The 23,275-nt window shown below is 40.9% G+C and overlaps 1 protein-coding gene across 2 annotated transcripts in view; it reads left to right on the plus strand.

Moving 5' to 3' along the window:
• WDR19 (WD repeat domain 19) overlaps nucleotides 1-22,699 on the plus strand; it is an 83,687-nt gene extending 60,988 nt beyond the window's left edge. For both annotated transcript variants that reach the window (XM_030881051.2, XM_060299241.1), the window contains 9 exons: nucleotides 3,497-3,574; nucleotides 5,690-5,786; nucleotides 6,459-6,583; nucleotides 9,261-9,342; nucleotides 11,114-11,264; nucleotides 12,905-13,028; nucleotides 13,795-13,871; nucleotides 14,194-14,318; nucleotides 22,386-22,699. In XM_030881051.2, coding sequence (XP_030736911.2) covers nucleotides 3,497-3,574; nucleotides 5,690-5,786; nucleotides 6,459-6,583; nucleotides 9,261-9,342; nucleotides 11,114-11,264; nucleotides 12,905-13,028; nucleotides 13,795-13,871; nucleotides 14,194-14,305 — 846 coding nt within the window. In that variant the 3' untranslated portion in view covers nucleotides 14,306-14,318; nucleotides 22,386-22,699. The remainder of the gene's footprint in view (nucleotides 1-3,496; nucleotides 3,575-5,689; nucleotides 5,787-6,458; nucleotides 6,584-9,260; nucleotides 9,343-11,113; nucleotides 11,265-12,904; nucleotides 13,029-13,794; nucleotides 13,872-14,193; nucleotides 14,319-22,385) is intronic.
• Nucleotides 22,700-23,275: the final 576 nt, after the last annotated feature.

Raw genomic sequence — 23,275 nt, forward strand, 5'->3', positions numbered from 1 at the left:
ACTGTCACAATTTCTTTACCCATTATTCTGTTAATGGACATTTAGGTTGTCTCAGTTTGGGCATATTATGAATAAAGTTGCCATAATGCTGTTCATGTCTTTTTGTGTACATAAATAAGCCCTCAGTTTTATTGGGTATATATCCATGAATAGAATTATTAGGTCACAGAGCATATATATCTTCAGCAATAGTAGGTACTGCCAAACATTTTTTTCAAAGTAGTTGTACCAGTTTCACTCTACCAACAATGTAAAAGAATGTAGTTGCTTCCCATCTTCACCAGCACTTATCAGTCTATTTCATTGTAACTATTCTGATAGATGTGCAGTGGTATCTCGTATGGTTTTAGTTCATTTTTCAAAAGAATAATGAAAGTGAGCATTTTTTCATGTGTTCATTAGCCATTCAAATATCCTCTTTTATGAAGTTCTGTTCAGATCTTTTTTCTAATTTTTAATTGTATCATCTCATTCTTACTGATTTGTAGGACTGTATTATATATTCTGGATACAAGTCGTTTCATCAGATAGATGCAGTGTTGTAACATGTATCAGTGCTTTATTCCTCTTAAAGCCTAATAATATTTAATTGAATGTGTACACACTGCATTTATCCATTCATCAGTTGATACACATTTGGGTTGTTTCCACTTTGGGGCTATTATGAACAATGCCGCTGTGAACATTTGTGTACAAGTTTTTGTGTGGACATGTGTTTTCATTTCTCTTGGGTATATACCTAGGAGCAGAACTGCTAGGCCACATGTTAAGTCTATGTTTAACATTTTGAGGAACTGCCAAACTGTTTCCCAAAGCAGCTACACCACTTTACATTCCCAGCAACAATGTATTGGGATTCCAGTTTCTCCAACAATAATTTCTTTTTTTTTTTTTTGCGGTACGCGGGCCTCTCACTGTTGTGGCCTCTCCCGTTGCAGAGCACAGGCTCCAGATGCGCAGGCTCAGCGGCGATGGCTTACGGGCCCAGCCGCTCCACGGCACGTGGGATCCTCCCGAACCGGGGCACGAACCCACATCCCCTGCATCGGCAGGTGGACTCTCAACCACTGCGCCACCAGGGAAACCCCCCAACAATAATTTCTTGATATTGTTCCTTTGCTCTTGCTGTTACCCACACCTAGGACGCCCTCCCTCCTGCACCCCTGCCTCCTACCCAACATGCAGGACCCACTTCACACGCCACTCCCTGTAAAGTTTTCCTGAACTGTCCTCTGGATGAAATTTCACCCTCCTTAGAATCCTGTAAGTACTCTGAACCTTACTTACTGCTACAGTTAACCCCCTTCAGATTAGTAGTTCCTCAAGGTCAAAGGCCCATCTCTTTATAGAGTGTTCAGCACATTGTGGACACTCAATATTTATTGAAACTACTATGCAGGTGATATTAGTTTCCTTCCCATTCCTTTATCCCTTTATCTTCTTTCCACCTTGAGACCCCTCCCCTGAAAAAAATAAATCACCTTTACTTGTAACATGCATTTTCTCACAACCTGTGCACTGGTACCTGCTGATTCTCAACCAGAAGGCATAGCCCTTAACCATTTGAGAACATCTTTAAAATGTTCATGCTTCACTCACCCCCACCCCCATCCTCTACACCTCAGAGTTCTGAAATACCTTCTTGGAGAAGGGGGGCAGTAATAGACCCCTAGTTGGGAATCATCACCTGAGAGAACCCACGATAGGGATGGGAAAAATGGGTCTGTACAGCATCCGACGGTTAGCTTTGTGGGGGGCCTGCTCACCTTGCAGTCAGCTTCTGCCTTCACCCCTCTGTAAACCTTCTCTAAAAGGTCCCCTCTGATCTCATCCTTGCTAAATACGGATGTCCCTTCAGCCTGCACCCTACCCCATGTTATGGCAGCATTTTACGCTATTACAGCGCATCTTTCTCGAACTTCTTACTCCCCTAGAACACTGCTTCTCTGCTCTCCAGGTACTCCTCAGATGGTCCCTTCTCAGCCTCCTTCTCTGGCTCCTCTGCCCGTCAGTGGAAGTGTCCTCAGCATTCTGTCTCCACCCTTCTTTTAACTTTAATTCTGAGTGGCCACATCTGTTCCCTGCTGGCTCCCCTTTCCATCTATACTAATGTCTTGGGTGTGCTCAAGTCCCTGAAATTCAAACTTAACTGGGCATCTTATATTTTTTGTTTGCTTTAGCTGGCAACACTGCCTGTTTGGCACCAGTCCAAGCCCTTTATGTGTATTAACTTATTTAATCCTTACAACAATTCTGTGAGTTAGGTATTATTTTTATCCTCTTTGAGGTCCCAAGAGTGACCTGCTCTGGATCACACAGGTTATCTTTTGACCTCAGGCAGGCTGACCCCAAAGCCCTTGCTTTAACCATTTCTCCGTACGCGCCCCAAAGCCACGCACAAAAGCCATCGAGGTGATGAGCTCTACCTTCTCTTCCTTCCTTAGAGCAGTGGCGAGAGCAGAGGCAACAGATTGGTCAAAGCTTAGCTTTCCTACACTGGTGACGACCACGGTCAGTGGAGTGTGCAGAAGTTCTGCAGCCCGAGAGCCTCTGTCCCCGACAGGTTCACGGCGACCTCTTCTGTGCTCAAGTCAGCTGATCTCATCCTTCCTCTCCTGCACAAAGAACTTCCGAACTTTTCCTTACACTTTCCCGGAGGGGTGGCAAGCTAGGCCAACGTGTTGCTCTGTCCCTAATGAGCTTCCTTTCTTTTCTGGTAGCTTTTCTCACTGTATCGCTGATGTGACTGTGCTGTTCAGTGTTCCTTCTCCTCGGCTGAGCTCCAGTTGGGTTCTTGGCTCACCTCTTTTTTATAGACACAAGACTCTTAAGCCGCCTAATCTTGTCAGTAACTATTCCTACTATCTAAATCTAATACATTTCCGTCCTCCAATTTGATAAATAATTTTCCTGATCAACACGGCAGTGATTTAAGTCTGAGCTTTATGGAGATGACTCTCAAATCCAGATTTCCAGGCCAAAGTCCTCTCTAGAACTCCACCCCACATTTCCAGCTGCCTGCCCTCTTCTGGGACCCTCTGGCCGTACTTTTATTTCTACTTTAAATTACACGTAGCCATATGCAAGTGCCTTTTCTCAGGGAGCTGCTGGAGATGAGGCACTTGGAGGTATATTGTTGTATAAGGCCCAGTTCCTGTGCTCAAGGAACATGGCATTCTCTCCATGTCACAGTCACTTATCTTAAGAAAGTTTTTATTGAAACATCCAAGAAGTACATTCTCTCTGTGTGTAAAAAACAATACCACAGTATTTTGATACGGCAACTTAGAAAAGCTCTAGCTTCTAAGGATGGATTTTTATTAGTGGAGACTCTACAAATGAATGGTTGATTCATGGGTATTTTTACACAATTTTTAAATTTCATCTCCTCAGTAGATTATTTGTCCTCCCCCCCCCCCCCCCCCCGCCATCCACAACCACCCCTTCCTAAGTTTAAGATGCTGGACTTATATTGTTTCTTTCTCTTCCTAAACAGGTTGGTCAGGCCAAAGATGAACTGCTGACCAGTCAACTGATAGACCACCTTATGGGGGAGAGTGATGGCATGCCTAAGGTACTTAAAGTGTTTTCGCCACTGAGATTCTCAAGTATCTTAGTTATGGTTTTACTTTATTCTGCCCTGTTTTTATCTGTTATGGCTTTTGCATCATAGATGTAAAAAGTTTTCTTTCTGGGTGCAGCTTTAGGTCATCTAGACAGACCCTGCATTTTAGATATTGTGTACATTCACTCTTTGACATTGGCATTGCCCCCTGTGAAATAGCCACGCCCTTCTGGGTAACAATCCTCACCACCCACAATTTTTCTCAAATGTTACAGAGTTTTATTTATTCTAGGAACCATGAAAATGATTACTAAAACCATGAGTTAGCACTAATCCCTAAAAATCAGTGTACTTTGTTCATATTTCAGAAATTTGGGGACTTAATAAAAATCCTATTTACCGTAAAAGTAACTCACTGAAAATATAAAATAGAAATAAATCATTAAGAACACGTTTTCGAAATAGGTGACTCTTGGATTTTGTGCAGAAGTTGGTCCTCTCTCAGTCCTAAGGAGGACAGACTCCTTTCAGAATGCCCCTAGAGCCTTTTTTTTCACTTTTGCTTTGGTGTTTTAAGGGGATCTGCTTGTGAAGGAAACTCGAGTACAGTTGACCCTTGAACGACACGGGTGTGAACTGCACAGGTCCGCTTATACACAGATTTTTTTCAATAGTAAATACTATAGTACTACCCAATCTCAGGTTGATTGAAACCGAGGATACAGAGGAACTGCAGATACAGAAGGGTGACTATAAATTAAACACTGATTTTCAACTGCGTGGAGGTCGGCGTCCCCTAACCCCAGCATTGTTCAAGGATCAGTTGTAAGTGATTTGGATACAAGGTGCTGGAATGTCATAGCTGGAGAGGATTGTAGCCATCCTGATCCCTGAGTCCATTTTCTGTATTTTACAGATAAAGACACTGAGACCCAGGGAGGCTAAGTTAATCTGCCAAAGGGCACAGGCCCTTAACCTGTGCCGAATCACCTCACCTTATGTCCACTTATTCTGATAATCAGCACACCAGCATCAAGTATGTGAAATTGTTTAGAGTTAACATAGAAATGGAAAATGGGCCAAAGAAAATTTTATAGGCCAGAGAAATTTATATAAGTGTAAAAATTTTTGAAATCTTGCGAAGTTGCTACATTGTATAAGAGCACCTTTCCGTTTGAAGCACATGAGAGAGAACTCTATGGACTAGGGTTAGCATGCAGACTCTGAAGCCAGACCACTGTGCTTCAGATCCTGGCTCTGGAGAGGTGCTGTTGTGTTTCAGTTTCTCATCGATGAAATTAGTACAAAATCGCACCTTCCTCCCAGGGAGGGTATGAGGATTTAACCGAGTTATTACTTCTAAGGATACTTAGAATACTTACCTGGCACATATTAAACCCTGAATAAATACTTGATAAATAATTCTTTTTTTGTTTGTTTTTTTGCGGTACGCGGGCCTCCCACCACTGCAGCCTCTCCCATTGTGGAGCACAGGCTCCGGACGGACGCGCAGGCTCAGCGGCCATGGCCAACGGGCCCAGCCGCTCCGCAGCACGTGGGATCCTCCTGGACCGGGGCACGAACCTACGCCCCCCGCATCGGGAGGCGGACCCCCAACCACTGCGCCACCAGGGAAGCCCGATAAATAATTCTTTATTTGTTGGCTTTAAAAAAAAAAAACAATTTTGGGCTTCCCTGGTGGCACAGTGGTTGAGAATCTGCCTGCTAATGCAGGGGACACGGGTTCAAGCCCTGGTCTGGGAGGATCCCACATGCCACGGAGCAGTTAGGCCCGTGAGCCACAACTACTGAGCCTGCGTGTCTGGAGCCTGTGCTCCACAACAAGAGAGGCCGCAATAGTGAGAGGCCTGTGCACCGCGATGAAGAGTGGCCCCCGCTTGCCACAACTAGAGAAAGCCCTCGCACAGAAACGAAGACGCAACACAGCAGAAATTAATTAATTAATTAATAAACTCCTACCCCCAACATCTTCTTTAAAAAAAAAAAATTTCAACCCTCAGTTACTGGAAAGTGAATGTGATTCTAACAGAAATACAGAATTTTAGATGTTTCTCCCTTTAGCAAATGCAGAAAGTGATGTTTCTCTAACGGCTTGTATGTCAGGATGCCAAGTACCTGTTCCGCTTGTACATGGCCCTGAAGCAGTACCGAGAAGCCGCCCGGACTGCCATCATCATTGCCAGGGAAGAGCAGTCTGCAGGTAGGTCCCCAGTAGGCATGTTTTTCTCCCCAAACAAGTAGTAGAAGCCAGCTCCAGTCCCTTCTCTGTCCATTTCTAATCTAGGATTGCTTTGAGCCCAAAAGTCTAGGCGGATGACCATTTCTGGGCTTCAGGGAAGTAAAATCATTCACCATCACAGAACAGCCCCACTGAAGCCTTCTCATGTTCGGTGCTAGTTCCTCTCCTCCTCACAGTTCTGTCTCCTGGACGACGGCTTCTCTGACCTCTCCAGCCCACAGACCCCCCTGCACTTTCACTACACTTTCTTTCCATCCCAGGTGTTTGGTCTTAACAATATAAAACATATTACAAGGTGGAAGACGATGTGGTATTCTTATTGACCTAGTTTTTTATAACACGCAGGGACTGTTTATAGAATCTCTAGAATGGTTCTGTTCCTGTCTATGCTCTGTAAATACTCATTGAACAAGTCAGAATTAGTCTGACATCTTCACTGATTTTTGCAAGCTGATTCTTTTAAATGTTCATAAATATGGAATACAATTTTGGAAAATACGGAATTAAATGTCATTCTTTATTACCTAGTAACTTAATAAGATGATTAACAAAATCCACCTGTAAAATGGTGGCCCATAGAAAGTCCTCAGATTTCATCCTTTACAGTAATGTCATCTTACCACCTATTTTCAGGAAACTATCGGAATGCACATGATGTTCTCTTCAGCATGTATGCAGAACTTAAATCTCAGAAGATCAAAATTCCCTCTGAAATGGCCACCAACCTCATGATTCTGCACAGTTACATACTAGTGAAGGTGAGGCCCTTTGAGTGACTTGGGACACAGTCTGCCAGGTGCGCTAATCACCTGAAGGGCTTTCGTTCTGGGCACCTCTCCATTGGATTAGAGCCATTTCCTAGATCTCTGTAGCGTTAACCGAAAAAGCAAGATACAGAATAATTATACAATATGCTGCCTTTTGTGTACCAAAAGGCAGAAATATATATATATATGTTTTCATTGCAAATAAAATTAGAAATATACTTTTTAAAAAAAGCCTAGGAAACATAGTTTCCTAAAGGGATCAAGGCATGGAGCAGAGGAGGCGTGGCACCAAACCCAGTCATGGGAGAAGAGGGAGAACAGGTTTCTCCATACAGTATATCTTTTTATACTGTTTTGATTTTGAAGCATATAAATGTATTACTTGGTCAAAAAAAGATTTACGGAAAACATTTTTGTTTAACCAGAGCTTCCTAAGTTTATTAATTCTAGGATAGTGGATTTTATACAATTCCACTGTGTTTTAATACTATTTAGTTTTCATCTGAATATAAAATAGATATTCAATGAGAAAATTTAGAGAATATAGAAAAGTATAATGAAAAAATAACTTGCCCCCTTTAAATCCATCACCAGATATAACAGTTGTTAACACTGTGTTGTATATATCCTCCATATTTCTAAAATAATGTGTGCACCCTTTTTTTACATTAGGAATATATTTATGTCCATAAAAATCACTGATATTTTTTAATCAGTGATTTTCAATAAAAACAAAATAGAACATGCAAACCTGAAATACTTCTATTTATAATTTACATAAATGTTATATGTGTGTGTATATATATATATATACACACACACACACATAGTTATATACAGACACATATCTTTGTAAAAATACAGGTAGATGCCAACTTACATACTTTTCCAAATTTTCATTTATGTCAAAGTACATCTTTCCATATTAATGCTAAGTCGGTTTTCAGGCCAGACCACAAGAGCTTATGCAATTTTGAAGCTTTCTAGCTTACAGCAATCACGTTATGAATGGCTTAGATCCTTATTATGGTCCATAACAGCACTGCCCAATAGAACTTTCTGCAGTGCTAGAAGTGTTCTGTATCCACTAGCGTGGCTGTGGAGCACTTGAAATACAGATAGTGCAACTGATAAACTGAACTGTAAATTTTATATAATCTTAATTTTTATTTAACTAGCCACATGTGACTAGTGGCTACCATTTTAGGCCCCACAGGTCTATAGTCCTGATTGTAAGAGAAAACTTAGAATTCCAGCTTGCAACCACTAGGAGTGTATTTCCCTTCGGAGCCGCATGGGGTCCCTTCTCTCGTACAGAAAGGAATACAAAGGGGGAGGGAGGACTTTCTCAGTTTCAGACATCAGTGCTGGTGCCAATGTGCTGGGGCACAGAATCCAGCCTTTAGGGGTGGAGGGGAGGATAGAAACAAGTTAGTGGAAGATGAGAACAAAAATAGGGATTGCTGTAAGAAGCCCTCCAGGACCAGGGCTTTCTTCCACTAAAAGCCATAGGGATGGTTCTCGAGTCTTTTTCTTTTCCTCCGGCCCCAAGAGCTGGCCCATCACTTCCACTGGACCAGACATCCTCTTCCTCTTCCACTGAAGAGCACCCGTGTGACTTTTCCCCTCTGCTCTAGTCTCTTATTCAAGCACCAGATATTTTCAAGATTTTTAACAGCTTGTGGTATCAAAAGGGAAACTATTAGACCTTATCAAATAAGAATTGATGTAAAAATGTCACAGCCCTCTTTGACACAAAGGACTGGAGAAAGTCAGCCACATTTCAGGGGAAATGGAGACTTGGCTTTGGTGGATGCTTCCTCCCCAGAGCTGAGGCAGGGGCTTTGGCTGAAGGACACCCTGGGGCCTTTGCACATGGGTGGCTGAGCCGGGTAGTCTGAGGCCCAGGGAGTCAGTGGAGGGTGACTTTAGATTCAGTTAGTATTTATGAATTACATTGCAGTGCTCAGTAAATTATACCATCATCCACGTGCTTAGACTGGATGGATGTTATGCCTGGGAGTTATTCTGTACTCACCCTTCACGTTCTCACCAGATATCATCAGTTCTGACTCCTCGTCTGTCTACTTCTCTCCATCCCCACTGCCTGCCCTCTGTGGACCGCCTCCTCTCACTGGATGACAGCAGTGACATTGTGGTCTGGCCCTGCCGACTCCCCAGCCTCATGTCATCCTAAGTGGACCCCCTCCTTTCATCACAGATCCCACTCGTACTTACCTAAGCTCAGGCCCCTCCAACCATCGTTGCCCCTTCCCTTACACAGGCAGCGCCCTCTTCCTATAACAACTCATCCCTTCTCCTGCCTAACTCATAACTCAGCTTTCAGGTCTCACAACAACTTGTTAGTCCTCCCATAATGGCCAGTAAGAGATGGACCAAGGATTGAACTCATGTTGAGTGGTCTCAGGCAAAGTGAAAAGCTGAGTGTAGAGTAGGGGTGAGGCCAGTGAGGCCAGGGGGCCAGGTAGCAGCTGCTGGAAGGAGGATAAGTAAGAGAGAAACCCCAAGTGGCATTAAAGTAAGGCTGCAAGGAGCCCGTGACCACCCGTTCAGGGTCACAATCAAGGATTGTTTATTTGGGTGAATGAAACATGGATTAGGGTTAATCAAAGTCTCTAAGAAGAGTAAAATTTATCATTTATTTCAGATTCACGTTAAAAATGGAGATCATATGAAAGGGGCACGTATGCTTATCCGGGTGGCCAACAACATCAGCAAATTTCCGTCACGTGAGTACTGAGAGGAGCCTGTTGTCCCCATGTCTGCCCGACTGTAGCACGCCAAGATCATCCTCACGGACTCTGCCAGCCGCTCTTCTCTACACGTAGTAACTCATTTAATCCTCACAGCAACCCCATGAAGTGGTGTAACCGGCGCCCGTCCCCAAGACCACCCCCAGGCGTGAAAATTCACGAGGGGGATTCACATAACTCAACATATAGTAGTGCTAAAGCTAAGATTTATTACGGGGAAAGGATACAAAACAAAATCGGCAGAGGGGAAAGGTGTGGGGGGTGGGGGGCCGGAGGTCAGGGGCGAGCGTCCACAGCCCCCCTGCCACCACTCCCCCCCCAGTAAAGTCACACTGGACACACTCAGCACCTCCAGGCAGCACGTGGAAGGTGGTGTCTACCAGGGTGCTTGTGAGAGACTCAGTACCCAGGGGTGGTCTTGGGGAGCTGGCCACGTCAGCACTCCCTGCTTAGCATGTACCAAATTTTCAGACTCCCAGAAAGCAGGTGTTCTGCATAAACCCTATTGTTTGTACAAAAAGGTCAGGCACAGGCAGCCACTCTTCTCAGTTCTGGAAATGGCAGGAACTCTCCCAAAATCCAAGTTCCCAGATCCTAGTTTCAGGCAGATCCTTCTAAGGAAAACAGTCTCAAGATTGCACACAAGTGGCCTATTGTTATTTTCCCTATTTTACAGATAAGCAAACTGGGGCAAAAGAAGTGAGGTAACACTTGCCCAAGACCATACTGTCAGCCAGTAAGTCTGACTCTGTGTTCTCAACCACTGTAGACCATTGCCTCTGAAAAAGGTCCCAGTATTCTAAAAGACTTGTCATTATAACATTTTTCAGTGATTAGATTTTGTCACATTCCATGACGGAGTCAACAAATGTTTGCTGTAAAGGGTCAGATGTCGAATGTTCGGGGCTTTGTGGGCCACGTGGTCTCTGTTGCAACTATTCAACTCTGCCGTTTCGGCGTGACCCATACATAAATGGATGAGCATGGCTGTGTTCCAACAGAACTTTATTCTTTTGGACACTAAAATTTGAACCTCATAAACCTTTCAAATGTCGCAAAATATTCTTCTCCTTTTGATTTTTTTTTCCAGTCGTTTAGAAATGTAAAAGTCTTTCTTAGCAAATGGGCCATACAGAAACAGAGGGCCAGATTTAGCTCACGGGTCATAAGTCACCAACCCCTGTGCTCTAAATGTGTTCTTTTTTGTTACATAAAAAAGACTAAAATAATTGTTCACCATGCTGGCAACAGGTGTGATAGGACAGGCATTCTCATGACTGCTGGTGGGATGGAATGGACATTGTTGTGGCCTTTCTAGAAAGCAGTTTCACAATTTGTGCTAGGAGTATTTGTTCTTTAAAGTCACGTTCTTTGAGCCAGTAATTTGACTTTTAGGTATCTGTCCTGAAGAAACAGGTGCATGCAGAGAGGTTAGTGCATGAAATTGTTAATCTCCCCACCGATTCATCAGCAGTCCTGTCAAATGCAAAACTCTCTCAGAGGCGGGGAAGGACGCACGCAAAAGGTTACCTCAAGGGAGTGTGGGTCCTGGTGTTACAGGCAAAACACAGTATAATCGGGAAAGACATTGTGGTGAGCAGTTACCTGACTCCACTGCCGTGCCCTTTCCTCGTTAAACAGTCCACTTCTGGTTCTTTGTCAGAAAAAGCAAATTTAGAGAGGTGCAATCCTGGCATCACGCCAGTAGAGGCAACGTGCTCATTCTGCTCCTCCGTTTGCGTTGCAGACATCGTGCCGATCCTGACGTCTACCGTGATCGAGTGTCACAGGGCCGGCCTGAAGAACTCTGCCTTCAGCTTTGCAGCCATGTTGATGAGGCCCGAGTACCGCAACAAGATAGATGTCAAATACAAAAAGAAGATCGAGGCAATGGTCAGGTAGGCGGCTGTTTCTACCATCTAATCGCATTTCACAAGCGTATCTTTCAGAACGTAGCTGCTATTATGTGGGCTCAACAAGAACACAGATTGGGGGTAGCAATTAGGATTGTACTCAGCTACCAGCACCTGGAAACCCAACGACGGCTTTATCTGATTTATGTGACTCACGCACAAGGCATCGTAGCCCAGGGCTGGTGGTGCCGTGTCCCGATGTCACCAAGGACCGATCCCTCTGCCTTTTGGCTTTACCATCCAGAGCACACAAGTTTCCTCCTCATGGCTGCACAGTGGTGGTTGTCATGGTGGGGTGACATCATGTACCCCATTCAACGCAGAAAGAAGGAGGGAAATTAAAAGATGAAAAGGTCTTTTGCCTTTTTAGTTAGGAAGGACACCACCCCCAGGACTTGCATTTACATCTCACTACTCAGCCACGTGGCTACCTCTAGCTGAAAAGCATACTGCTGAGTAAAAACCAAGTTCTCTTGGCAAGGAAGAAGAAAAGATGGCTATTAGGGAGGCAGCAAACAGCGTGTCTGCCACAGACAAAGAGTGGGTATTTCTCAGTGTGAGAAACCTGGTACTTATACCGCCTACTGCCAAGAGACTTCACTTCGAAATCCTGTGTAGCTCCAAAGGCACGTAAGGCATATCCTCACTTCAGAAGCCTGGTTTTCAACAGGAGAACTAGGAGAAAGTAGCACTCATCTTTACAAAAGGAAAAATTACCTGCAATCCTGTAGTAGTTCTGTACTACCACTTGTTCATAGCGATGACATCTGGGGTACCTGTTAGTCCCGTTTTGACCAGGGAGCTCAGGTGTACCTGAATCTTGACCCAGAACTCTCTCATCTCAGCCGAGGGAGATGGCTACACCAGTAATGGCAAAGGGAAGCAAATACTACTTATTGTTAGCTGGGCTCATGGCAGGGAACTCTAACCTGGACAGGGGCTACACGGAACACTCCCTTTTTTTTTTCAAAGCTGATAAGCCTAAGTAGCTTCAGACCAAATCAGTCTGACCCAACATACCTGCCATCAGGAAGAGTGAGGTGGGGAGAAAAAGCTAGAGCACATTTATCCCCCAGTTCCGTGCCACACCAGTCTAGGTGCCAGCTTGAAGAGGCGCTGGTTATTCTCTCCCCGCGCAAGAGCATTCTTAGCTATGAGGTCTAATACGGTATCTGCCGGCTGCATGTGGCTATTTAAATTTAAATTAATTAAAAGTGAATAAAATGTAAAACTTAGTTCCTCACACTATCCATATTTCAAGCGCTCTGAGCTCCATGTGGCTCATGGCTACCGTATTGGAGAGCGCAGAATTAGAACAGTGCCATTGTCACAGAAAGTTGTGCTGCACAGCTCTGGACAGCCTTTACGACTTCAGTACACAAAGGGAAAGACAGAGAAGCAGCAAGCTCACTACTCCAGTGACAAGGAAGACACGAGACAGCCAGACCCACCCGTGTTTTCTCCCACATAATGTGCTGTGAACCCCAGCTCCCAGAGGTGGCCATGGAACACTAGCCTGAGCAGTCCTCATTCCTCTCCCTCCTCCGTGGGCCGGAGCGTGTATCTCTAGTCTCAGAGTCTGACTGTGAAGAAGTAGGTGCATTTCATGTGATTCTTCCTCACAGGAGACCCGATACATCTGAGACAGAAGAGGCCACGACCCCATGTCCATTCTGCGAATTTCTTCTCCCAGAGTGTGAACTCCTCTGTCCTGGATGTAAAAATAACATCCCATATTGCATTGCAACAGTAAGTTTCTTTATCATCATTTCCCTTTCTTTGCATATATATCTATAGCCCATTTGAATACTTGTTGTATGTCAGTACTTTCTTCACTTCTGAAATAATCGTATCCCTCAAATTTCCTGCAACATTTAGCATACAATTTCATGGTCAACAAAGTTGAAAGTTATATTCAAGGCACATAATAACCTAAGTTAGTATCAGGAAGGCACTGTGGGGCAGGAGAGCACACACTCGGGGATCAGATGGTCCTAGGCTTAGATCGTCTTTCTGCCACTTACTGGTTACATAACCTGGTGCGATTTGCTTTTACCTTGCTAGGTCCATCAGTTAACAGTACCTGCCTATTGAGGTAAACTGCAGGTTGACGAGAGGACGTGTTTGAAGCCTTAGTACAATTCCCGGCATGCTGTAGCACTTAATAAGTGATGGCTTCTATTGTACACTTTAATATTAAGACCTATTATTAGAAAATTTTTAAATATCAGATTATTTGTTCATCACTAGGCTAACGTAAGCTTTATTTTAAAGGAAAATAAATCTAGGTAATGTCACAATATTGAAGATTATTCTCTTTATACATGAATCTGATAAATTTGGCTTTAGTTCTTTTGATGCCATTTCTTTCTAATTACCCACCTATGTGAAATATCAATAATTTCATAATTTAGAGGTCTGTCTGGCTTTTAACTGTAACCATGTATTATAATTGAATAATGGGGGGAGTTTTAAAAATAAAGATGAATTTTATTCTTCAACGTACTGTTTCCAGGGTCGACATATGTTAAAGGATGATTGGACGGTGTGTCCACGTTGCGACTTCCCTGCACTGTATTCAGAATTCAAGATGTAAGTGCACATCATTTCACTCAGCCATACAGATTTATCCAATAATAGGCCTTTTATCCAACCACTTTTATACTGAGGTCTCTGTATGTGTTCATGTTCTTAAAAATCTCTAAAGACTCAAATTGTCTTCTTGGAAGAACCTTCTGTGATCTTTGAGAACATTTTCTTTAAAGGGGATTTTGCATGAGACTGAATATTCCTAATTCTTAAGTCTCATGATGAACATGTACTAAGAAGTAGAAAGGAATAGTTGGTTTTCACATCACAATAACCCAAAAGTAAAGGAATATTTAATCTACTCTGTCTTTCCCTCTCCAAACAGCATGTTAAACACTGAAAGCACATGTCCTATGTGTTCAGAAAGATTAAACTTTGCTCAGCTGAAAAAAATCTCAGACTGTACCCAGTACCTGCGGACAGAAGTGGAGCAGTGAGTGGCACGTGCAGGTAAGTCAGACCATCCACTTACCTTCCCAGGGCACGAGATCCACGGGGTGGACACAGCTTTACAGTGTGTTTTGCCATTGGCTCCTTTTTGTGCATCATGTAACTTGTCAGATTTGAACAAACAAAACTTGTCAGATTTGAAACAAACCTTTGATGTACTTAAAAAAAAAAGCTAAAACGCAGGTTGTACAGTCTCCATGGTGACAAAGGTTATTTGGCCAAGCAGCATCATGGATTCCAACCAAAACGTATATTATCAAATCACATGGGCTTCTTTTTAACCAGTCCATTAAAACTGTAGCTAGCTATTAACAGTGGGGTTTTTGAGTTCTATAATTCAGAATATATAGTAAAAATTTTTGCTTCCAGAGGCTTGAAAACTCCCCATTTCTTTTTCTTTCCAAGTGTCATTTTTGTTGCATGGAAGCAGCACAATACCGCTTCCACTCTCACTCCATTGGCAAGAATTTACTCATAGGGCCACACATACTGCAAGGGGAGGCAGGGAAACGTAGTCTCCAGGTGGAAAGCCAAAAGCCCCTGCCAAAAACTCTTTAATTTTAAGATTCTTTAATTAAAAGGAAAAAGTAAGATTAGTCCCTGACACAGCACTAAACATAGTTAAAACGGAACCCTTGGTTTTCACACGAAACCTGTTCTCGCAATCTTCACTCCATCAGTAAACAGCAGCTCCATCCTACCAGCTGATCAGGATGGAAATGTGGACACCACCAATCCCCCAGTCCATGGGCAAGTCCTCTCAGTCCCCCTCCAGTGTATCTGGTTCCCTTCCTCAGGGGGACTTTTTATTGCACCTGCAAAAATAAAGAGCCTAAAAGACTCGACACGAACTGCCCCAGCCTCCTCCTCTGCTCCCTACGCTGCAGCCCCACTGGCCTCTTGGCTGTTCCTTGGACTCCAAACTGCTTTCTGTAGCACCTGCAGTCTCTCACATTCCTGCCAGCAGCACCCAAGGGTTCTAGTTTTCCCATATCCTCATCAACACTCGCTGTTGTCTGTATGCTTGATTATAACCATCCTGGTAGGTGTGAAGTAGTATCGCATTGTGGTTTTGATGTGCATTTCCCTAATGGTAACGATGTTGAGCATCTTTTCACGTGCTTGTCGGCCATTTGTATATCTTCTTTAGAGACCTGTCTTCAAGTCCTTTACCCATTTTTTTAACTGGGTATTTTGTCTTTTTATCGAGTTGTAAGAATCCTTAATATATTCTAGGTACAAGTCCTCTATCAGATACATGACGTGCAAATATCCTATTCTGTGGAAGTATTTTTTTACTTTCTTCATAGCATCCTTTGATGTACAAAAGTTTTTATTATTTTGATGAAGTCCAGTTTATTTTTTTTTCCTTTGCCTGCTTGTGTTCTTGGTGTCATGTCTAAGAAACCACTGCTTAACCCAGCGTCACAAAGATTGACACTTACATTTCATTCTAAGAGTTCTATAGTTGCTGCTCTTACACTTAACGTCTTTGATCCATTTAATTTTTGTGTATGATGTGAGGTAGGGACCCAATTTCCTTTTGTGTGTGGATGACCAGGTGTCTCAGCACCATTTGTTGAAAAGACTGTTCCTTTCCTATTATTACTGGGTATTGTCTTATTATTATTGTTATAAAGGGTATTTGTATATTCTAGATATAAATCTTAGATTTACTTTGCCGATATTTTCTCCCACTCTGTGGCTTCCCACTTCTTTTTCTTAATGGTTTTTTTTTTTTGGAATATAGTTGATTTATCAATACAATGTTGTGTTCATTTCAGGTGTACAGCAAAGTGAATCAGTTATACATATATCTTAATGGTCTTTTAATGAGCAGATTTTTATTCTGATGAATTATAATTTATCAATGTTTCATTTTATTATTACTTTTATTACTTTCTGTGTCTAAGAAAATTTTTGCCTACTCAAAAGTCAGGAGCATATTCGCCTGTGTTTTCTTCTAGAAGCTCTGGGTCTGTGATCCATCTTGAAGTTATTTTTGTTTACAGTATGAGGGGATTGAGATTCTTTTCCCTCTCAAGTAGATATCCAGTCTTCCAACACCATCTGTTGAAAAGTCTTTCCTTTCCCCATTGAACTTGCTTGCATGCCTTTGTTGAAAATCAGCTGGGTTTTAAATATGGGTCTACTTCTGGACCCTCTCTTCTTTTCCATTGCTCTATTTGTCCCCTATTTTTATACTATACTGTCTTCATTACTGTGACGTTATAGTGTATCTTAAAGCCAGGTATTGTGGATCCTACAACTTTGTCGTATTTTCCAAGACTGTTTTTTTTTTTTTTTGCGGTACGCGGGCCTCTCACTGTTGTGGCCTCTCCCGTTGCGGAGCACAGGCTCCGGACGCGCAGGCCCAGTGGCCATGGCTCACGAGCCCAGCCGATCCGTGGCACGTGGGATCTTCCCGGACCGGGACACAAACCCATGTCCCCTGCATCGGCAGGTGGACTCTCAACCACTGCGCCACCAGGGAAGCCCCCACCAAGGCTGTTTTGACTACTCTTACTTCTCTCCATTTCTCTCTAAAATTTTAGAATCGGCTTGTCAAATTCTGTTTTAAAATCTTACTCAAATTACGATTGGGATATGTTTATTTTTCTGTTGCCACATAATATTATCACATATTTAGCATCTTAAAACAATATACATTTAATATTTCACAACTTTTTTTGAGGTATAATTATCACCTTGTATTAGTTTTAGGTGTACAACATAATGATTTGATATATGTTTATACTGTGAAATGATTACCACAGTAATTTAGTTAACATCCATCACCACACAGTTACAATTTTTTTTAATTGAGAACTTTTAACACCTATTCTTTTAGCAACTTCCAAGTATACAGTGTTGTTAACTATGATCGCCATGCTGTATATTACATCCCCAGGACTTACTTGTAACTGGAATTTTATACCTTTCAACCACCTTCATTCTGCCCACCCCCACCCTCTGGCAACCAACAGATTGTTCTGTATCTATGAGTTCAGTGGGGTTTTTTTAAAATTAAACACGTGAGATCATACAGTATCTGTCTTTCTCTTATTTCATTTAGCAAAATGTCCTCAAGGTCCATCCATGTTGTTGCAAATGGCAGCATTTCCTTCTTCTTTATATGTATATACACATGTATACATATGTACCACATATTCTTTATCCAGTGCCATTTTCTTTATCCAGTATTAGTGGACACTTAGGTCATTTCCATGTCTTAGCTATTGTAAATAATGCTGTAATGAACACTGGGGTGCAGATACCTTTTCAAGATAGTGATTTTGTTTCCTTCAGATAAATACACAGAAGTAGAATTGCTGGAACATATGGTAGTTCTATTTTTAACTTTTTGAGGAATCTCTGTAGTGTTTTCCATAATGGCTTCATCAATTTACATGCCCACCAACAGTGTACGATGGATACCTTTTCTCCATATCCTTGCGAAGACTTGTTATTTCTTGTCATTTTGACAGCTGCCATTCTAACAGGTGTGAGGTGCTATCTCATCGTGGTTTTGATCTGCATTTCCCTGATTTGTGATGCTGAGCACCTTTTCATTTACGTATTGACCATATGTACGTTTTCTTTGGAAAAATGTCTATTCAGAGCGTTTGCCCATTTTTTTGATTGGATTTTTTTTTCTATTGAGTTGTATGAGTTCTTTATATATTTTGTATATTAACTCAAATTATCAGATATATGATTTGCAAATATTTCTCCCATTCCATAGGTTGCCTTTTCATTTTGTTGATGGAAACTTTTTAGATTGATGTAGTCTTACTTGTATATATTTGCTTTGTTGCCTTTGCTTTTGGTGTCACATACAAAAATACATTGCCAAGACCAATGTCAAGGAGCTTACTCCCTATGGTTTCGTCTAAGAGTTTTATGTTGTCAGGCCTTATGTTCAAGACTTTAATCCATTTTGAGTTAATTTTTGTGTATGGTGTAAGATAGTGATCCAGTTTCATTCTTTTGCATGTGGCTGTCCAGTTTCCCCAACACCATTTATTTAAGAGATTGCCTTTCCCCATTGTATATTCTTGGCTTCTTTGTCATAAATTGACCATATATGCACAGGTTTATTTCTGGGCTCTCTATTCTGTTCCATTAATCTGTGTGTCTGTTTTTATACCGATACCATACTGTTTTGATTACTATAGCTGCATAATATAGTTTGAAATCAGGAAGTGTGGTGCTTCCAGCTTTGTTCTTTCTCAACATTGCTTTTTAGCTGTCCAGTGTCTTTGTCGTTCCATACAAACATGAGGATTGTTTGTTCTATTTCTGTGAAAAATGCCATTGGAAATTGATAGGAATTGCATTGAATCTGTAGATTGCTTTGGGTAGTGTGGACACTATAACAATATTAATTCTTCCAATCCATAAGCATAGAAAATCTTTCCATTTATTTATATCTTCAGTTTCTTTCATCAGTGTCTTATAATTTTTCAGTGCACAAGTCTTTCACCTCCTTGGTTAAATTCATTCCTAGGTATTGTATTCTTTTTGATGCAATTATAAATAAGATTGTTTTCTTAATTTCTCTTTCTGATAGTTGATTATTAGATACAACAGATTTTTGTATATTGATTTTGTATCCTGCAATTTTGCTGAATTTATTATTCTAACAGCTTTTTTGGTGGTCTTCAGGGTTCCCTATATATAATATGTTATCTGCAAATAGTGACAGTTTAACTTATTCCTTTCCTATCTGAATGCCTTGTTTCTTTTTCTTGCCTAAAGGCAAGAGTGACATCCTTGTCTTATTCCTGATCTTCGAGGAAAAGCTTTCAGCTTTTCACCATTGAGTGTGATAGCTGTGGGTCTGTCCTATATGGCCTTTATGATGTTGAGGTATGTTCCCTCTATACCCACTTTTGTGAAAGTTTTTATCATGAGCAGATGTTGAATTTTGTCAGATGCTTTTTCTGTATCAAGATGATCATATGATTTTTATCCTTCATTTTGTTAATGTGGTGTATCATCTTGATTTTCTGGATGTTGGACTATCCTTGCATTCCTCCAATAAATCCCACTTGACTGTGGTGTGTGATTCCTTTAATGTATTATTGAATTCAGTTTGCTAATATTTTGTTGAGGGTTTTTGCAACTATGTTCATCAGAGATATTGGCCTGTAATTTTCTTTCTTGTAGTTCCTTTGTCTGGTTTTGGTATCAGAGTAATGCTGGCCTCATGGAATGAGTTTGGAAGTGTTTCCTCTTCTATTTTTTGGAAAAGTTTGAGAATTGGTATTAACCAGTGAAGCCGTCTGGTCCTGGATTTTTGTTTGTCAGGTTGTTTTTGATTACTGATTCAATCTCCTTGATAGTAATTGGTCTAATTTTCTATTTCTTCATGATTCAATATTAGAAGGTTGTATGTTTCTAGCAATTTATCCATTTCTTCTAGGTTGTCCATTTTGCTGGCATTCTAGTCCATTTTGCTGGCATTATAGTATTTCATAGTAGTCTCTTTTGTATTTCTGTGGTATTGAATGTAATATCTCCTCTTTCATTTCTGATTTTGAGTCCCCTATTTTTCTTGGTGATTCTAGCTAAAGGTTTGTCTATTTATCTTTTGGGCAAAAGAAAAAAAAATAGCTATTAGTTTCATTGAACTTTTCTATTGTCTTTTTAGTCTCCATTTCATTTATTTCTGCTCTTTGAGATTTCCTTCCTTCTACTAACTTCGGGCTTAGCTTGTTCTTTTTCTAGTTCCTTAAGGTGTGAAGTTAGGCTGTTTATTTGAGATCTTTCTTGTTTCTTAATGCAGGTGTTTATTGTTATGAGCTTCCTTCTTAGAAACTGTTTTGGTATGCTGTATAGCTGTCCCTCAGTATTCGTGGGGGATTGGTTCCAGGATCCCTAGTGGATACCAACATCCACGGATGCTCAAGTCCCTTATATATAATGGTGTAGTATTTGAATATAACCTATGCACATCTTCCCGTATACTTTAAATCATCTCTAGATTACTTATATTACCTAATGTAAATGCTATGTAAATAGCTGCCAACATGTAGCAAATTCAAGTTTTGCTTTTTGGAACTTTCTGGTACTTTTTTTTTTTTTCCTGAATCTTTTGACCCATGGTTGGTTGGATCTGTGGATATGGAACCCACAGATATGGAGGGCCAACTCTATTTCCATTTTCATGTCTCAGGTATTTTATTTCTCTTTTGATTTCTTCTTTGACCCAGCAGTTGTTGAGCAATATGTTTGAATGTCCATGTATTTGTGAATTTTCCAGTTTTCTTCTTGGAACTGATTTGTAGTTTCATACTTTTGTGGTCAGAAAAGATGCTTGATATGATGTCAGTCTTCTAAATTTATTAAGACTTGTTTTGTGGCCTTACATATGATCTGTCCTGGAGAAATGTTCCATGTGTGCTTGAGAAGAATGTGTATTCTCCTGCTTTGGGATGGAATGTTCTGTAAATGCGTTAAGTCCATCTGGTCTAACATGTCATTTAAGACCAATGTTTCCTTATTGGTTTTCTGGCAAATGAAAATCTATTCACTGATGAAAGTGGGGTAATGAAGTCCCCTCCTATTATTGTATTGCTCTTTCTCCCTTTAGATATGTTAATATTTGCTTATATTTAGGTGCTGCTAATGTAAATAATAAATACCTACAAATGTTATATCCTCTTGTGGATTGATGCCTTTATCATTATATAATGGCCTTCTTTGTCCCTTCTTACAGTCTTTGTTTTAAAATCTATTTTGTCTAAGTATAGCTACTCCAGCTTTCTTTTGGTTTCCATTAGCATGAAATCTTTCTCCATTCCTTCACTTTCAGTCTGTGTGTCCTTAAAGCTGAGTGAGTCTCTTGCAGGCAGCATATAGATGGGTCTTGGTTTTTATCCATTCTGTCTTTTGATCAGAGAATTTATAAATTATATTTAAAGTAGTTATTGATAGACAGGGACTTGCTGCCATTTTGTTCATTGTTTTCTGGCTGTTTTGTAATTCCTTCGTTCCTTCTTTTCTTGATCCTTTTTCTCCTTTTGTGATCTGACAATTTTCTGTAGTCATATGCTTAGATTCCTTTTTGTCTACCATAGGTTTCGCTTTGTGGATACCATGAGACTTACATAAAATACAACAGTCTGTCTGAAGTTGATAACAACTTAAGTTCAAATGCATTTTTACTCTCACCATCCACATTGTTTGTGATGTCACAATTTATATCTTTTTATCTTGTGTATCCATTAACAAATTATTAGTTATTTTTACTATTTTGTCTTTTAACTTTGACATAGGTTTATAAGTACTTACCATTACAACATTAGATTATTCTGAATTTATATATTTACCTTTACCTTTGAGATTTACAATTTCATATATTTTCGTATTATTAATGAGTGTCCTTGTGTTTCAGCTTAAAGAAGTCCCTTTAACATTTCTTGTAAGGCCAGTCTAGTGGTGATGAACCTCTTTAGCTTTTCCTTGCCTGGAAAACTTCCTCGCTCCTTCAATTTTGAAGGATGGCTTTCCCAGGTAGAATATTCTTGGTTGGCAGTTTTATTCTTTCAGCACTTTGACTATATCAGGCCACTCTCTTCTAGCCTGCAAAGTTTCTGCCAAAAGAATCTGCTGACAGTCTTATGAGGGGGGAGGGGGTTCCCCTGTACAGAACAAGTTGTTTTCTTTTGCTGCTTTTAAGATCGTCTTCTTGTGTTTAACTTCTGGCGGTTTAATTATAACTTGTCTTGGTATGGGCCTCTTTGGGTTGAGTTGCTGAGCACTAACTAACTTTGCACTTTCTCATTCTTCTCAGTAAGGTGGCTGTTATCATCATCCTCACTTTATAACAGAGGTTCAGCAGCTTGCCCATGCAGTTCTAGTCAGTTGAAAAGCCAGGACTGACACTCGATTACAGACTGGGAATTTCTTACTTGAACGTAGTGATCCTGCTCCACATTCCAGAAATGAGCAAAAAAATCTTCTTTATTATGCTTGGCTTTATTACTAAATGCTAGTAGTTACCTGAAACCCTTCTAAAAGCATATGGGGTTTTGTTTTTTATTTTTTTATCCTTTCTAGGTATTATGGTCCTGAGAAGATACCATTTTTCCACAGGAGGCTGTGTTTCTACCCCTGGCAGATTTCAAGATGGTCCATCCCGAATACAGAAAAAACAAGGTCACCTCTCCAGGTCACCACTTTCAACTTCTGCAGAGTGGGAAACAGTGACATAGAGCATTGCTGTTTATACTTTGTACATTTCCTCTTCTGAGTCTTACATAGTCTATGCTCTATACTGTTAATAGTAACCTACGACATAACTGTAAATATTCAGCTTTTTGATATCTTTTCTACTTTGAAATACCTCCTTTAAAATAAACTTATTGATTAGATATTTGTAATGTTTTCCCAGATTTAAAGACAGCAAAAGAAATAAAGGAAGGTAGCTTTAAACCATACTGTGAAGTTTGGGCAGCACAGATATTAACAGTGTTAAAAAGTTTGAAGTGAGAGGCTTACACAAATCCAGGCTATTTAGCAGAATCAGTCTGAGAATAAAAACGTCAAAAATCAGTAAAATCAGCACTTTTAAAGAATGAAACTATAAGCTTATGTTTCTTGAGTCATTATGCTACATAGTATGGAATTCCTGTCACAAAATTAAATCGTTTGACTTCCCCTGAAGACGTACATTATTCAGAATCTTCCCCAAGGTGGGTGGAGGGTTCCTTTCCCATGTCACACACACCCAATACTATACATATCAGTATATGCTTCCTTGCCATCCAAAGCCAAAGTATCAAAGTCTGAGCAGCTGACAGAATCATGTAGCCTAACTAACTCTGAATGTATCAGATGATATGATTTTACAGTATAGCCACCAGCATTCCGAGCATTACAGAGGTACCTACGAGCCTAGGGTAGAACCCAAAGTGCCAGTAAAGTTTTACAGCATCCAGGTATCCATA

This window comes from Globicephala melas, chromosome 5, assembly GCF_963455315.2.
Source record: "Globicephala melas chromosome 5, mGloMel1.2, whole genome shotgun sequence".
NCBI classification, from domain to species: domain Eukaryota; kingdom Metazoa; phylum Chordata; class Mammalia; order Artiodactyla; family Delphinidae; genus Globicephala; species Globicephala melas.